A 17,364-nucleotide genomic window follows, 5' to 3' on the forward strand; every position below is an offset into this window, starting at 1 on the left:
ATGGCCAATACTATGTTGCACGATAGTTATGTAACTTAGTAAACTTGAATATGCATACTATAAAAACTGTTTGTTTTCAAAGATTACACATGCTACGCAAAATTTTGCATAGCATGTGTAATCTTTGATGATACTAATAGAATACAAAAAGGCAGAGTACAAACAATAAATTGTCAGATGAGTTAGGTAGTACAGCATTTTACAGTACATTATATAATTTTTCACTTGAGATTTGCACTAACTAGCAACGCAGGGCTTGCTCATCTGCTCCCCTCCCCCCTCTCGTATGTCCGGTTGGACGCTGATTAACAACTAGGCTTCTAATAAAAACAATAACTTATTTCCAGGTCTGAATAAAATTGTAATTTAAAATAGGCATATAAATTTTTAAGCATTTTCTCCTGATCAATAATATCAAATAATACTTTTGATCGTACAGTTAATAGTCTAAAAGAATTAAGATTAATTAAGGAACATCTTATGTACCTAAGTTAAATAGATAAACTATTTAACATTAAAACAACTTAAAACTGCTTGATTTGAATGAGTTTTACACATTTATTACCACCATAGCATAACAAGTCGTATACTAATCATCAAATTAAAAAATTGTAATGTTAGAAAGATATTAATTCTGTACTTAGGAAAGAGGTTATCCAGGAGAAGTGGACGTTGCTGATGTTGATTTTACTCTAAACACTAGATGTCCTAGTGTGTACGCACTCATTTGACTGTGTTTCTAAAACGCTCCCGTGTGTACAGGGTGTATATAGCTATGATTTGAAACAACTTTCAGTATTCAACGTCGTGGCCCATGGGCAACTAAAAAAGAAAAATTTCGGGGGGGGGGCCCAATTCCCTGGATACGCCACTGGTACAACTATATGGAAGACAAACTTATTATATTTTTTTGGCAAAAAGCACGCTGGTAAATTGTACATAGGGAGGTAGTTATATACAAACTACTGCTCAGAAACAAAGGAAAAAAAGTAATAACAATAACTACTTTAATAATACAACTTATTATGTTGAGACTAAATATTTGATGACTTATATTACTTACAGCACATTACAAGTGCATTATAAATCGGTTGTAGGCGAACTACTCTTACTAGTTTAGAGAAAATAAATTTCCATCAACATTAATTATATTTCTGTAAAACAAAACCATGGAGTAATATTCTATAGTAGGAAGGTAATATTTTGTTTGACATTGGTGATACACAAAAACAGGACTTTAGTTTACAGTCCAATAAACAGAGTGAGGCATTCTATAACCCCACAAACTATCATAAGAAACAACCACTAAAACACTTATCTAAAAAAAAAATGTATGTCAAGAAACATTTAAACCACAGCTATTTATTAAATGAAGGTCACAGGTTTTGTAAGACGGACTGGCATAGAACATTATATTATGTGGTGTACAATCTCTTTATGAACATCCCGTTAGGCACAGGTTCTTTTTTATTTTAGATGTTAGATGTTTTTTTCTTAGATATGTAGGTAATTAAATTGTTGAATATTTTATGTTTAATTAAATTAAGTTATCCCAATGTAACTTTATTTTTGTTATATTTTGAATGTCAGGCTAAGTGTAAGAAAGGGCCATGTGGCCCTAACTTTGCCTGAAAAAATAAACAATTTTTCATTTCATTCATTCATTTCAGGTTCTAGGTCTTTTTTTACATTATGATTTGACAACACAGCACCATGATACCCCAATTTTTATAACAACCACAACAGCATCTGTAGTAAAACTCATTGTTGTTTTGACAAACATTTTTATTACAATCTTACAGCGTTATTTGGTTCACTGTTTAGTTGCCACTTAAATCATGAATTGTTTACGTACTGTTTATGTCCCTTTGCAGTGTTGCTTCAAAAAGGAATTACAAAAATCCTTTTTTGTTCCGCACCATCCTTTATTTACTTAACATATTTATTTTTATACTAAAAATATAGTTGATCACTATGGTTTATAATTTCATGGGTTTACAATATATTCATGGTTCAGAGGGTTATAATATATTTAAATTTACAGACTTTATGGGTTTTTCGGAAATGTATCATACCTTCAAACGATGTATTTACACTCCTATTGTTCAATGCAATGACAGAACCACCCCGAAAATTGTTGTCAACATCCATGATGAGTATGCCTGATATTTCACCTCCAGTCAAGTTGTGAAACGGTGTTGTAAATTTCACTTGACCAGCGTATTCTGATGAAAGAGCATCTCGAACTATCTTTCCTCCGCCTTCCAATCTGACACGGTGAGAAGAAGATGGCTAAAAGCAAGCTCACATTAGTTTTATAAAATAACCAACCTACAAAATGTGCATGTAATCTAAGTTTGATTTTAAACTAATAGCCAGACAGCTGACTACTTGTTGGCGAAGTTGCCGTTTATTGGACGTAGAAAGGATGTGTCTGTGACTTTGTCCAGATTTTCCATTTCATTGCAAGAATGACTGTATTGACACTTCCGTGAATATAAGTTGCATCATTGCAAAACAGTTTGCATTTTCAGAAATTTTCAAAAGTTCTGGGCTGGGAGCACTAAGCCCTGTTCCAGCCGGCTGGACGCCATATTGCACTCAACTCATCTTTCTGTTTGTTGTTTTATTCAAGAGTAAATCAGCTTTTGCTTCATTTGCTTTTAAGAGTATAACTATTTTATATAAAAAATAAACCTTATAGAATAGTGTGGTTAAAAAGGTTTTCATACCTCAATATCAACTAATGTTCTAATCTGTTGTGATGACTGAGTATATAAAAATTGGCCTTTAAGTGGGGAAACCTCTGGAATAGTAGAATTTAGTAGAATAGTCACTGAAAATCCAATTTGGGAGTTGGATGTTAGAGAGAGGTAAGTAACGTCGGCGAGCGCTGATCCATTATGGCCCCAGGTGACACTGGCGTTGGACCTTGTACTGTTGTCCAAAATCCACAGCCTAAAACAGTTGCATAAAATTTTCTAAATATTATACAATGTATAACACATAGTTTGGTTTGTTTTTTAATTGCCAAAGGTCTCATGTAAGACCTAGACCTGGGATTAATTTAATTTTTTCATTTTATGTCCCCAGAAGTAAAAAAACCAATTCAAATTCATATATATAACTCAAGTAAAAATCATCCGATTTTGATGAAATTTGGTAAAAAAAACATCTAACCTAAATTTATTTGAGCGAGGCCGGGAACCAGTATGATCGGAAAGTGGGAATAGGACTTAATGGGATGGAAATTGATTTTTCCCCCTTTTGATTCCCATTAAGAATTTCAGTGTTAACTGAAGACTCTTATTGTTATTCTTATTTACTCGCTCACAATAATTGCACTTTTTTGCATTGACACTAATATTGTACATAAATATGAATAAAAATTATGAGTATGAATAGTCTACAATAATAATAAATGCATAAAAAATCATTCTTCCACTAGGTCACGCAAAAGACATAAAACTACTAAAACTTTGATGTTTTCAAGCTACCAAGTGTAAAACAAAATAATCAATCTATAATTAATGTTATATTCCTAAACTAAATTACCAGTTCACAATAATTACCCATAGTTCAAGTGAGTCACTTTCCAATTTTCAAACGGCGTAAACACTTTGGTGAAGAATGTAATGGTCCCTGTCTTTTGTAAACTCAGGGACAAAAAGGAGGAAACGCTGATGGAACTTGTGGGACTCCATTCTAGATTCATCAGGCCTGTGTAGTCAGAATCTAGAACAAAAATGGTGTAGTAAAAAAAGGTATTTTAGCAATTTATTTACCAAGACATATTCCTTAAAACTGAGCCTTCTTGAGAAAAATACCCCAATACAAATAGAAAAATAGTAAATGAGTGAAATGATTTCATAAATAGGATAAGGAATACAACATTTAAATATACAATATTCTTCCAATAAAGTTGGATTGACTGTCAATTATACCTCCCCACAAAATGCCTTGTTGTATGGTATACCCTAAGAGAGAATTTTTATCAAACTATTTCAGTGAACTTTTTTGTTTTTACTTATTTTAACAAAATATTTGACACTATTTAAATGTTTAAATTTAAATGTTATCTGGCTATGCAAATTTTTTATTTAAATCTATTTTTCCTAAATGTTGGAACATTGATGGTCTCTTAATCTTACTATTTCCCATACACATATGATTTTATTTTAAAATTTAAAATATAATAACAACATCACAGAATAGGACTAGTATTAAACCCTACGCATACAAAAATTAAAAAAAGATAAAACTATCTACAACTGTAATCACTCTAAGAACAATGTGTTGCTTTCGTCACTATAGAGCTAAGAGAGAAAGAATATCTAATTTAGTTTTTTATACTTTTTATTTATTTTTCTAGATCTCAACTCTCTGAGACCATAGACTAAAGACCCTTTTATACCAGTTGGCTTGGTAAGTGCATTGTGTTAAATGAGAAGTGTTTATGTAAGTGGAAAGACTGGCAGGATCACGGCGACGCACTACTTGTAGCAGCGGCGCTTGACAGTGTTGCCAACTGTGTCTGCCAACCAAATCTGTCATCCATCAGTAGAGAAGCTTAACCCTGTAGTGCAGCAGGATCAACCAGTTTTTACTCCCTAACTATGAAGGAGCTTTCATCAAACTATGAAGTTTTAGAACTTGTCATTATCATCAATCAAAAGGTTAAACAAGTTTTGGCTGTGCTGTTACAGTGTAAGTAACAACTGGTTGGTGACTCCAGAGATAATTTACTTCTAGAAATCTTCTCACCTTTATGGCGCAGTGAGACTGTTCCTGTAATCGTACGTCCAGGGTATTCAATATTACTTCTTAACTCAAAATTTAGGCGACGGCCTCTAGACAACTCTACTTTGAACACCACTTTTTGGGAGGGATCTCTGTTTGCATCCCATTTGATATCTAGCTCAATCAGCATCTCTTCTACACTTTGTGGTCCACTGACTTTTACATGAATGTCTCTGTACCTAAAACAGATCAAACGGAATTTAAATAAGAAATAAGACAAGAGCTGGTCCAGCAGTAGAGCTTGAGGCTTCAGAGCCCGAGGTCCTAATTTAAAATCCCGCTAATCAAAAATGGATTTTGTACATAAAATACCCTTGTATTAAACTCCAACACTACAGACAACACAATGAGTCATATGCTGGGGAACTTACAAAAGCAGCTAAAGGAAAAATAAGGGTATTTATGTCATTAAAATTATGAGTACCGTATAGCAAGATATTTTTCTCTGAATGATCATTTTCTCAAATAATATGAATAGAATTTATGATCAGATCATATTCCATAAGATTATACAAGATATGTTGATATCATAAAGTGTTGTAATAATTACAATTTGTTAATTAAAATAAAATTTTATTTGAAAATTTATTAATTTTGTCATTGCTTATTTTAGAACCTTTTGATAAAAGACTCTCATGGGGATTATACAATTAGTCTGGTTATCAAGGTTGACTTCTTATTGAGGTTTGCAGTAACATGTGTTCATAGGTATAATAAATTCAAGGGGATTTGAAAAATACACTTGTTATCAAGAGGGACTTGTTATCGAGGGTCTTCTTATCAAGGTTCCACTGTATTATTATTTTTTTCTCTCTTTAAATTAAAATTAACAAATAAACCATTAGTAGCCTAATCTTACTAGGTTTAGGCGTACTTTTTAATTTTAAGTTGCCAGTGATAATCACTGAAGTGAATGAAAGAAACCCCTTTTTTATTGAGGATTAGAGCCCCAAACATGACCCTTTCCTGTAATTATAATCCCAAATAGAGAGCTCAAAGAATAAGAAAGCTATTTTAAACCCACACACATCTAGTACTAGCCTGAAGGTGACTCCAATGTGAGTTGAAACTACAGTACATTCTCAATTATCCGAGCCCTCGAGTTATCTGAGGTCATTTAGGCCTAAAGATACAAATTATTTTTTTATCTTTATCCCTGGTCGGGAAACAATAATTAAGTTTTTAGGAATGTTTCTGTTGAAAGTAAAGTTATAATAGCAAGTAATTTGTAGTTTCTTTAAACTAATGCTTAAAATAATGATTATAGGTATTATTTTATATTTTAACGTACAAATTATCTGCAGTAACCTTAAAAATGAAAAACACACAGTACTAGGTTGGCCGATAACCACTGGTAAGCTGTCATCTGCAGAACGTCAACAAAAGCATTGACATTTCTGCTTGGGCAATGCCGGCTCGTATCATCTTTTGCCAGTGTTTGTCATTACAATGTTTTAATATTGACATGATTGTGTCAAGTATAGTTCAAGTCAAACTCAAACAAAAATTAATTGTGTACTTTAATAACTATAGGGTTCACTTTTATTCTTATTCTTTTTTTTTATTTAATCCTTTAGAGTATTTGCTTGGCATCATTTAATAATAATATGTAGGCTACAGTATTTATAGTTTTCCAAGACAATTAAAGAAGACCTCCCTGTTATCCGAGATTCTCGATAACCGAGGTAGTGTCCGTCCCAACAACCTCGGTTAATCGAGAGTGTATTGTATAGTTGCCTTACTGCAACATTCTAGATCAATTAAATGCAGATATTTACATTAATTTATAGTGTTGGATTTTGCTATGAGATAAAAAATCTATTAAAACTTAACAGAAGGTTGAAGTGATAAAATTGTTAAGAAAATTATATTCCAACTACAATAGTGAGTCTCTTGGCATAGAAATTTCAATTTCTGTTGTGTTTGATTTAAGTGTTGTGTTTAGTTGGATTCTACAATTGGTTGGTAGACAATAGACATACTGATCCAGATGCAGCTCCATCCTCGCCTGGTGTGTTGCCATGTCAATAAAGTTGGAGATTGTATATGTACTAGTGTTCCAAGTCAGCTCTCCATTTGAAATCATTGCACCAGGATTAGGAGATTGATGGTGAACGTTGAGGATGTATTTGGCTTCGTCATAGTCTACCTGGGAATTAAAATGATATATTGTCATTATATACTAACTAAACTTATCAACTTCCTTCACATCATACAAGTGCAAGTGTAATGTGATTGTCCACTGATCATGAACACTTCAGTTTCAGGAAACTAAGTTAATTTGCGTTATATCTTGATACAGGATCGGAATGGTTGCAAGTATTGTAAGTTGTAAGTGTGATTGGTTCTATGTTCCTCAGAGGAAAAAAACCGCATTTGTTCAAAATCATATATTCCCTAGGTTAAAAAGTTGTGCAAGTTACTTTTCAGCTACCCGGTACAGGGTGCCACGTTAGTAGAAAGCCAAACTCCAGGAAATGGTTCTATGGGTCAAAATGAAGAGAAAATCAAAATTAACATTTTTTTAAATAGCTTTGTTAACTAGATATTCCCCATTTTGTATTTTTTATATAAACATTTTTATCTTTGGATTGTTTAAACCAATCTTTAAACATGGTATAGGTAGGAGATATAACTCTTAAGTAGGTACAATAGGTACATCATGAACACTATGAACCCTGTTTATAAATATGATATTTCATATTGGTATAGAGAATACCTCACATTAAATCAACAATTCATTCTTTACGGTGTCCGTAAAAATGTATGATTTATTACTCAAATTAATCAATGGCTTGATGGCTTTGGGAGGCTATAGTCATTCTAGAGTTTATGATTTTTATTCACTGGAACTTACCATTAAGTCAGTCTTATATTCTTTAGCTCCAATGTGTAGCCTGCCAATAAATAATATCTCATGAAAGAATTGGGACGAACAAATCATTTTGACTACATAGATTCTATCTATAAGTGAAGATTTGTCTTCGTAAGAGCCGGTTAAAATGACACTGTGGCCGCTGAACCAAACCGCTTCCACAGAAAGCTGAAAACAATAAAAGTTACACTGAATAAAAACACTATCTCTTGTGTGAAACATAGACGGTTTCATACAACAAGTAAGATTTGATCACAAATGTATTTAAGATTTATAATATGTTACAAGGTTACTTGAGGTGATTGAGCTTTCATAAAGAATGTGTAATTTTTTTAAATCAAAATTAAATTAAAGACTCTAAATACATGAGTGTTTAAAACTCTTTCTATTCTTGTGTGTAAATACAAATCATAGGAAATTTGCTCAAACCCTTTGATTTTACATCCTTGTTTGTGCTCCACCCTACTTGAGATGTAAATCTCTGTAAACCATATTATATTCAAGTCATCCAAGTTCATTCAAGTTTTTAACATAGTCTATAGTTAATTTTCCCTAAATATAGGTCAAACAAACCAAGCAGCGAGAGGTGAGTAACGCATGTACATACATCATAATGTAGCGCAATCTTCTCCATTATCTTGGCATCAACTACCATAGCTTCCTGTGCATTTGGAATAGTCACTTCAAAACGGCTTTCTATCACTAATAAGCTTCCTTTGGGGATCTTCAACTCAAACGCTATTGTTATTTCCTTACCTGAAAAATAAATGTACTGTATATGACTTTTTTATTTTCTTCAATTATTTCTCTATTTATTATGATGAAGACAACATGGCCTTAGCTAGATATGTGTTGAAACTAGTTCTTGAATAAAAAAAAACACACAACAAATCTTACACCTTTTATGGGGAAATTACAACATTTTTTTACCGTAATTCTCAAAACAGTAGAGGTTGTACAATTTTGTTAAGATTTAAAACCATAAAACCATAACATACTAAATTTTATTACAAACCGTTTTTGTAGAAATGCTATTTTCCTGTTATTTTTTGAGTTATTATGAAAAAATCCCGTCAAAATCAAGTTCCCAAAATATGAAAAAAATTCCTAGAGGTCCATGGATTTAGTACTCACACACCAAGTTTTATTGAAATTGGACCACAGGTGTGGTCTGTAGCTCTCTACACATCTACACACGTGGGCACCCACACAAAGACATCACTTTGAAAACCACTTTCTTGGACCCAAACCATATATTTCCACCCAAAACTTACCTCACTAATTTTGACAAAAACAATACTTACTTCATAAACTATATCTATAGAGGGAAAAAGTAAATTAATGTGTTTGTAAAAAATCTCTATTCTCAATATTAGACACAATAAGCCTATATAAAGTACAAGCAATGGAAAAGTATGGAATACCTAAAAACTAAAAAATCAAAAAACGCTATCAAAATCAACTATATCAGGATCTAAATGCTAGATTAAAGTCAATCGAGAAATCTCAGAGGATTTTGACATAAATACTATGGGAACAAACATAAATATCCTGACTTTTGCAGATGATGTAACCCAAAAATGAAGAAGAACTCAAAATTATGATTACAAAACTCATAAACAACGCTAAAAAGACAGGCTAGCAAATGTCACGTCAGCCTCAGACTTCGTGGGACCACAGCCTTTCTGTGGAATCTCTCGTGGGAATGCATGTCACTCAGTCATGTCATGGGCTCAGGAGGAACACAGGAAAAGATGGGTTAGGCTTCAGCACCATAGGGTAAGTAAGCTCACCCTCTTCTCCCCTTCCCAGACGGTCGCCTCCAATGCTCTACGTTTAGACAGGAGGCAACTCAGACAGATCACAGGAATGGTCACTGGACATGACATGGCTTCCTGAAATTGCACCTGCATCACTTGAGGATCCACAATGGTGACACTGCGTGTAGGAAATGTGGGCAATCAGAGGAGACTGCTGATCACCTACTCTACGACTGCACAGCTCTGAATGAGGTAAGGGACAGTACTCTTGGTGCAATGACAAGGGGCAGACACCTTCCTCAGGAGGAGCTCATAGACAGGATGCTGAAGTTCATTAAGCAACTCAGGTTTGACGGACTCTGAAGTACCATGTGGGGAGCGCAAAAAGCCCATCAGTGGCTGACGTGCAACAGGACAAGGTCCGCCCCTAAAGAATCAATCAATCAATGTGCAACTACAAGCTTGTATGGATGGAGGTGTAGGTCCTCATGGAGAATACGAGACACAGTAAGATTAAGCAACGCCAGCGCGGATGCATGCTTACAAGCAGAACATTGAGGAGACTGGGACGGTTCTTTGAGCTCCAAATATCCTTCGCAATACACCACCACATACACTGAAGTCCTTCACCCTCACCAAAATGTAACAGCTTTGCAGCAGGACATCCGATAACAAGTTAGCAGCGCACGCTAGCTGCACAGCAACAATAGACAGATTTTTTGAAAAAAATGCATCTCGAGTGCAAAAACACATTGCTCATTTGAACAAGCCATGTCTACTACTGTGGAAAGTGATATTCTTAGAAAATCCCAAAGCAACAGCGACATTTGAGCCAAACTCCATTCCTCCAGTACACCCCCACTTCTCACAGTGCCATCTTAAAAGTAGGGATATTTCTTTACCCCACCCTGCTGCATAACAGTGCCCTAGATATGTAAATTACAATCACTTTGATATTTGAAAAAATATTTTGAGGTTTTAAATAAATAACGTTTCAGCGGTTATTTGAAATGATCAAAATTAACATTGCTCTTATGGCGGGCAGATCCAAGATGGTCGTTGGCCTCCAAGGACTCCTTTGGAAAACAATTACAAAACCACATAGAAAATGTCTAATCCCACAGTGCCCTGGGTATTTAAATTACAATCACTTTGGTATTTGACAAAATATTTTGGGATGATAAATAACTCTTTAGCAACATAATTAATCCAAGATGGCCGCTAGCCTCCAAGAACTCTTTAGATGTCCCCAAAAAATAAAAATCTACATCAGATAGTCTAAACATCCAAGTCAAGAACTACAGTAAGAAATAATGTAATATTAATAGGTACAATTTGAATTTTATAAAGATATTATTTAATTTTATATAAGATTTAAAGAAGTCTTAATACGTTTTGCCCATTATTATACTGAAAATGGTTTTCTCAGTAAATTTTAACCCAAACTATAATGTTAGTAAGCTACTATGACGACAATGTCATATGTCAATTAATTCAAGATGTTTTATTTTCTCAAAACATTCACATAATTTTGCAAATTATTAATTATAATAACTCAAATTAAAATTTGTATAGCTCCGATAACTAAGGGTTTGTTTAAATAATTGCAATAATTGTACACAAGTGAAACAAATTTCATTTAAATACACAACAGATATTTAAGAATATAAACTCTGCATTAACCGGGTTGACACAAGAACTGATTAATAGTATGAATTACCTTTTGAATAACGTACAACAGAAGTTAAAGATAAGGCTCCTGGAATAAGCTGAGATGCAACAGATAGCTTGAGGTCAATGTCATCATCAACTTTTTTAACCTCTACAAGGGCCTCCACCTTGCTACCGCTGTGAGTCTTGTGATATGAGAACACAGTTTTGATTAACAGTTTGTGGTCGTCATCTCTGAGGTATGGATTTGTCTGGATTACAGCCTTACAATCTAGACGACCGAAACCTTTCTGCAAAACAAACATGTAAACAGGTTATTCATCAACCAATCTCAACACATAACTTTAAAAGAAAATTGAAATATATCTTCCAGGTCACTTTATCTAATGACTGATATAGATTTCTAATCATCCGAACTCCATCATCCAGGGTTATCAATTATACGGATCACGTGAAGTGAAAAATATTAAGAAAATGGTTCGAAAAATTGAGTTCATTGCAGTATACAGTAATCCGTTACATATTTCAAAGTTTGCCTGAAAAATTGTGTCCGTCATCTGCCTAATGTGGTATTGTATCGATAAGGATAAAGGATCTAGCAAGACGTGAATGACTGAAAACTATTAAACAATAGACTCTTACTAAAATGTTTGAAAGATGCAAGTAAATGTACAGTTACTATGCTGTGTGTTCTGTTTGTACTGTAATGTCAGAACATACATTATTAAATTTGGTTTGAAACTACTTTTTTATTTATTTTTTCTTTAAAAATATCATGATCTGGATTGTTGATCATTGGGAGTCTGGTCCCTAATGATCCGAAAAACTGGAGTTCCACTGTAAGTGGAATCAAGTCAATAAGTCTAATATAAATCTACCTATATTTATATTTGGTGAACTTTTATTGGGAGGTCCTATAGCTCTGGTAGCTACAGCGCCAACGCACATTTAATTCTAATTGCTCCGAGGAATTTCGATTCCCATAGCTCCAATAACTAAACTGAAATAATTTTATAGTTTCAAAGATAGAATTATTCACACAGATCCGAGGAAATTTAGAAAACAGCACAGCTCCGATGGAATTTCATAACATTCACTCAGGTCCGATTAAAGCCAAAAACTCTCTGAGGTTCAATGGGTCTCCCACCCATCCAAACTGTGCAGCTGCCTTAATTTTCCCAGTAGAACTCTAGAGAAAATAAAACATTATTCTAAATACTCTTCTAAATAATATTCTAAAAACTTATTTTAGGAAATAAACAAAAATAATTTATTAGCTTGTATTTCTTTGTGACTTACTTGGAAGTTAAGACTGATAAGTGTGTTGATCTGAGGATAAGTTGAAGAGATAAACTTGACACTCCCAAACCACTCTGTGTGCATCTTGGTTGATCTGTCTCCTAGCCTCAGTTCCAGGCGAACAAATGCTGGTTTGGAATTTTCAAATTGGTAGTCCAATTTCAGATTTGTTGATATGGAGGCATTGTTTGTTCTAACGTAGCCAGTAATAGCAGTAGAAAATCGGTTTGTATGGAATTCAAGATTGATCTCACATTGAGAAATATCATTTTTAACAACCCACTTGTTTGTACCTGGAACAGATTCCTTAACCTGTACTTAATATATATCTAGAACTCCCAATTTTTTTATAATTATGAATTTGGTGTAGTTGAAAAGAGATAAACAATAAAATTGATATATATCAATATTTCAAAAAGTCAAATTGTCGACATACAAACAAAATATACCCTTAGACATTATCATTATAACTTATCAATCTGCCTTTAAAATGTCTCTTTAAGATCAGTATCAGAAGACTGTTGGTCGTTTGTGGCTCAGTCTCGGTCGCCACAGAATTCAGGCCCAAGGCAGCGATGTTGTGTATTTTGATCCTAGTGACCAGGATCTGATTAAAACTTAACTTAAAAGTAGTGGCTACCCTTGTGCTGTCCGGCTCACCCCTTCCTTTGCTGGATACGTTCCACGCACAGGCCTCTGTGGCCCATGTGGATGGGCAAATGCAAGGTAAAAGATGGAGGCTGCCAACCTCTAAGAAAGTTCATTTAAATCATATAATGAACAACTGACCACATAAAACAAGGTTTATCGGCTATAACACCGTTTTGTAATACCCTCTGTATATATCTTGTATGCCAAAGTAAATGTTTTACAAAGTTGGTACAGTAGTTTCTTTTTACCCTGCATTTGTCAGTATACAAAGGCTTAGCACATATGCATAGAATCAAGTAAAGCAAGGGGCTATAGCCAGTTGAATAGTAAATTCTTTAACATTAAAACTTCATTATGCTACAATATACCATTTAATGCAGCAATCTGTTTGTCATTGATGAGGAATTGAAGTCTTGGTTCATATGTCATTCCATATTTACTGGGCTTGGAGAATAGAGCAATTTGTAGATCAATGTGTTTCTTCCCATTCATGTCTATCCAGAATGTTAGTGATAGTTCCTCCGGAGTGTTTCTGTAGAATCCTAAACAAAACTACTTAAATTAAAACTGTGACATATAACATAAACACTAAATGAAATTTGGGGAGATAGTTGTTGGTGTTTATGATAAAAATTGTGATCTATCTTTGTTTAAATGTTATGTTGGGTTAATCAATAACAAATCAAATAATACCAGATTCCTTCCTCGAATATTGGGTTACAACAATAACAATTGAAGGAGAGGGCAGCTATAAGAAATATTCATACTAATGAGTTATTGTAATAATCAAGAAATTAATCCACCTAATATTAATAGTTCTGAACATACCATGTTAGAGTGATGATTGTTAATTGTACGATACAAGGTGTTTTTTTTTACGTAGCCTTAATTACAAGTAGGCCTACTGTGAAACATTGTTTAACGACAAAACAAGCTTATATGCTGGTATGTTTTCTTTATTACATTGCCAATCAGCTGATATGCATTGTTGTATAGTTATCGTCGAGGTTTAGTTTTATTGAGAATTAATTGTAAATAGGACTCAACGTTTTCCCAAGCTCAAAGAATAAGGATATGTTAAAAGTAAATAAATATTTTTATGCCTGGAGATGTTTGAAATTAAGTTTCCATGTGTGATAAGAGTACCTACCTAATAAATCAATTATTGACATGTACAAATTCAAGCAATCCGGATCCGAAGTAAACAAAAATATAAACCTACAATACGTACTCTATTTGAGCTTGTGGAAACACAATGTTAAATCTTATCTAGAATGAATTGTCACAAACACTAAACATCATAGAGAACTATGCAACAATGCATATCAGCTGATCGGAAATAAAGTAAAATAAAAACAAGGATACCAAAAATACACGGTTGTTTTGGCCTGAGAGTTTGCATTTAACCATTGACTTTGGCATACTGAGTAGAAATCCCATCTAGATGGACCATCAGTAACCAATTTTTATTAAAAGAAAAAAACAGTTTTATGAGACTTTCACAGAGGCAAACTGCTGTAAAAATCAAATTTTCTCCTTTAACTTTTGTTACTATACAGGGTGTTTGTGAACTCTCTCGAAAAAATTCAGAGGATTATTCCTTGGGTTAATACATGAATATTTTACATTATAAACATGGGTCGCCGGAGCCTCGTTTTCCGTCTGTCTGTCTGTATGTGTTTTTTATAAATGACCTTATAACTCAAGTTTGAATCGAGGTACAAACTTTAAATTTGACACACTTGTGTATTTTAACGTGGTACACAAACATGCAAAATTTCATTTCGTTGACTATAGCCGTTACAAAATGGCGGCCATCTAAAATCTTTGACCTCAAATTACATGAAAACCACTAGAGTTACAAAAAACACAAGAATAACAAAATGTAGGTTATTCTAAATTTTATGCCAAACCAAATGACACATAGATCTTAAAGATCGGACAACAAACAGCTGAGTTATTAATTTTTTTAATAATTAATAATTTCTTTACTGGCTTTTAATTGTTATTGTTTATTCTTTAAAATCATCTGATCCTTTCTAAATTGTTACAACAATGTAAGACAGCTGGTTGGACAGATGATTTTGAGATGATGATCAGATGATTTTTTTGAGTTATTAGTTTTTTAAATAATTAATAATTTCTTAACTGGCTTTTAATTGTTATTGTTTATTCTTTAAAATCATCTGATCCTTTCTAAATTGTTACAACAATGTAAGACAGCTGGTTTGCCCTAACAACTACATTTAGTTTTTTTACTAGATGGTAAATGTATTAAGTGTCCTATTTTTACCTTAACTATTGAGATCTGTTTAAGGTTACGTAATGTACTCTGTATCAGATGATTTTTTATAAGTTGTGTATTATTCCAGCTTCAAGAACGAATTATTAGTTTACCTTGTGGTTGCCAGATTCTTGAAATGTGTAGATTTCTTGCTCGATGTACATTTCGCTACATGTGTAGCATCGTCAGGAGCACAGTTTGTCACATTAGTCTATTTAACACAAACACTATTTACAAATATTTACATTTTCGGTCGGATGACGATTTACGGTAAAGTCATAGGAATCCAGCGTGCGATGTTTTTTTTTTGTAACTCTAGTGGTTTTCATGTGATTTGAGGTCAACAGGGCCGGTTCCAGGGCTGAGTTTGGGGGGGGGCCACCGGGGGGTCTGGGGGGTATGGAATACCCCCCTGGCAGACAGGGGGGTAAATTTGTGAAAATTATGTGCTGAAATTAGCGTTTTTAAAGCTATTTTGAGACCCTAGCTTTAAGATTTAAAAAAATGTAACATTTGAGGTTGTTGCCTTATTAAGAATAATTGTGGAATTTCATGAACATTTCTTCAGCAACAAACTGCAAACAGTCAAACTAGTTTTAGGTTAGGTTTATTGATACAATTCATGAAAAGTGTATAGTAATAGTATAGGCATGAATTTGGTTATATGCAATAAAACTTCTTGACCACCTGGTGCCGACTTGGGCAGGGATATACGGAGGGCGTATGTAGTGAGTGGTTCCAGTGAACTCATCAGGCATGTTGAACCGTATACAAGCTGACACAAAAAAAACTTCCCATCCAATGTTAAAATGTGAAGCTTGTTCTAAGGTGTAGTACTTGTATGTCACACCAGAGTGTCTCGTGTCGACTAAATAGCCTACCTAGCATAGGCAAGTAGTGTCATTTGCCCGTTTTCGGGGATATCTCTAGCCCTGGTTTTCGGTTGCCTTTGCAAGCTCTTAGTTTTATCATAGACGAGCAAAAAATCCACGTAGGCCTAAAACACTCTCTAATACAGTTGGCTGATCTACTTGTATAGATGAGAAGTCTAATAGTTTTATACAATGTAAAGCCGTGTAATTAATTGGTTTGTGTCATTGAGTAAATCAACGTGTTCAAGAGATTTTGGGCTTTATGAAAAACTATACAAGTTGGCCTTTATATAATCTATTCCTCTTTATCTACCTCTAACTTTGCACATAGTCGTCCTAGACTAGGACGACTATGTGCGGTCCTTGTTAATTTTTTGAGGTTATGTACACAGATTTAATAGGCTATATCCTTAAATGCATATGGGAGCTCAATAATTACAATTGTATTGCGTTGAAAACAAACCTCTCTGCAAAATGCTTGTAAGGTATCAGCTTGAAACATTTTTTCAGGCTCGGCTAATTTAGGAAATTGAAATTGTAGGTTCAATATGGCGCCCATGGTCCATTGAATTTACCGACAGAGACCTATAATCTATTAAAGTTGTGCTTACGATACTGCATTATTACTACTCAAATACTGACGAAGAACCCATAAATAACCAATCACAATGCAAGGGTATAAAATCAACTAGTGACAACGTAGCATAAATTCAAATTCCATAGATGTTCAGTTCACTCTCACTGCTGCTCTACTCAGTGTCTACTCGCTAGTCGCAGTGTTGTAGTGTTGTAGTCGGCTGGTCGCTACTACTACCACAGCAGCGCTGCTACCAGTGATATTGGCTACTCGTCACCATCGATATATAACTACTATATATCGATGCTCGTCACATGGCGTGATGGTGATGAGTCATCGATGTGTACTACGCGCCGGCCTAAAAACATTACCCGTTTAACTACGAGCTGGCGGCACCGCGCACCTGTGGCGAATGTGTGTGGCCCAGGCTAGTACAACTTGAGTACGACGATGACTATCGCGCTCTCACTCCCATACTATTTTCCGCGTAAACGCCAGCTCCGCCTTGCCTGTGCTACCTATTCTTGTCCTAATGACCTATTCTTGTACTTAATAGCCTACTCACATAAAAAACT

General features: G+C 34.2%; 1 protein-coding gene across 1 annotated transcript in view; it reads right to left on the bottom strand.

Moving 5' to 3' along the window:
• The window catches only part of LOC128998942 (uncharacterized), a 61,146-nt gene that overhangs the window by 13,505 nt on the left and 30,277 nt on the right, over positions 1-17,364 (bottom strand). The window contains exons 21-30 of the mRNA XM_054425298.1: positions 13,425-13,598; positions 12,406-12,698; positions 11,156-11,396; positions 8,283-8,431; positions 7,658-7,843; positions 6,783-6,949; positions 4,765-4,979; positions 3,573-3,735; positions 2,733-2,958; positions 2,076-2,292 (exon numbers count right to left, since the gene is read on the bottom strand). Of these exons, the coding sequence (XP_054281273.1) occupies positions 2,076-2,292; positions 2,733-2,958; positions 3,573-3,735; positions 4,765-4,979; positions 6,783-6,949; positions 7,658-7,843; positions 8,283-8,431; positions 11,156-11,396; positions 12,406-12,698; positions 13,425-13,598 (2,031 nt within the window). The remainder of the gene's footprint in view (positions 1-2,075; positions 2,293-2,732; positions 2,959-3,572; positions 3,736-4,764; positions 4,980-6,782; positions 6,950-7,657; positions 7,844-8,282; positions 8,432-11,155; positions 11,397-12,405; positions 12,699-13,424; positions 13,599-17,364) is intronic.

This window comes from Macrosteles quadrilineatus, unplaced genomic scaffold (genome assembly GCF_028750875.1).
Source record: "Macrosteles quadrilineatus isolate MER2022 unplaced genomic scaffold, UCM_ALF_1.0 Scaffold_7__1_contigs__length_78375512, whole genome shotgun sequence".
Lineage (NCBI taxonomy): Eukaryota > Metazoa > Arthropoda > Insecta > Hemiptera > Cicadellidae > Macrosteles > Macrosteles quadrilineatus.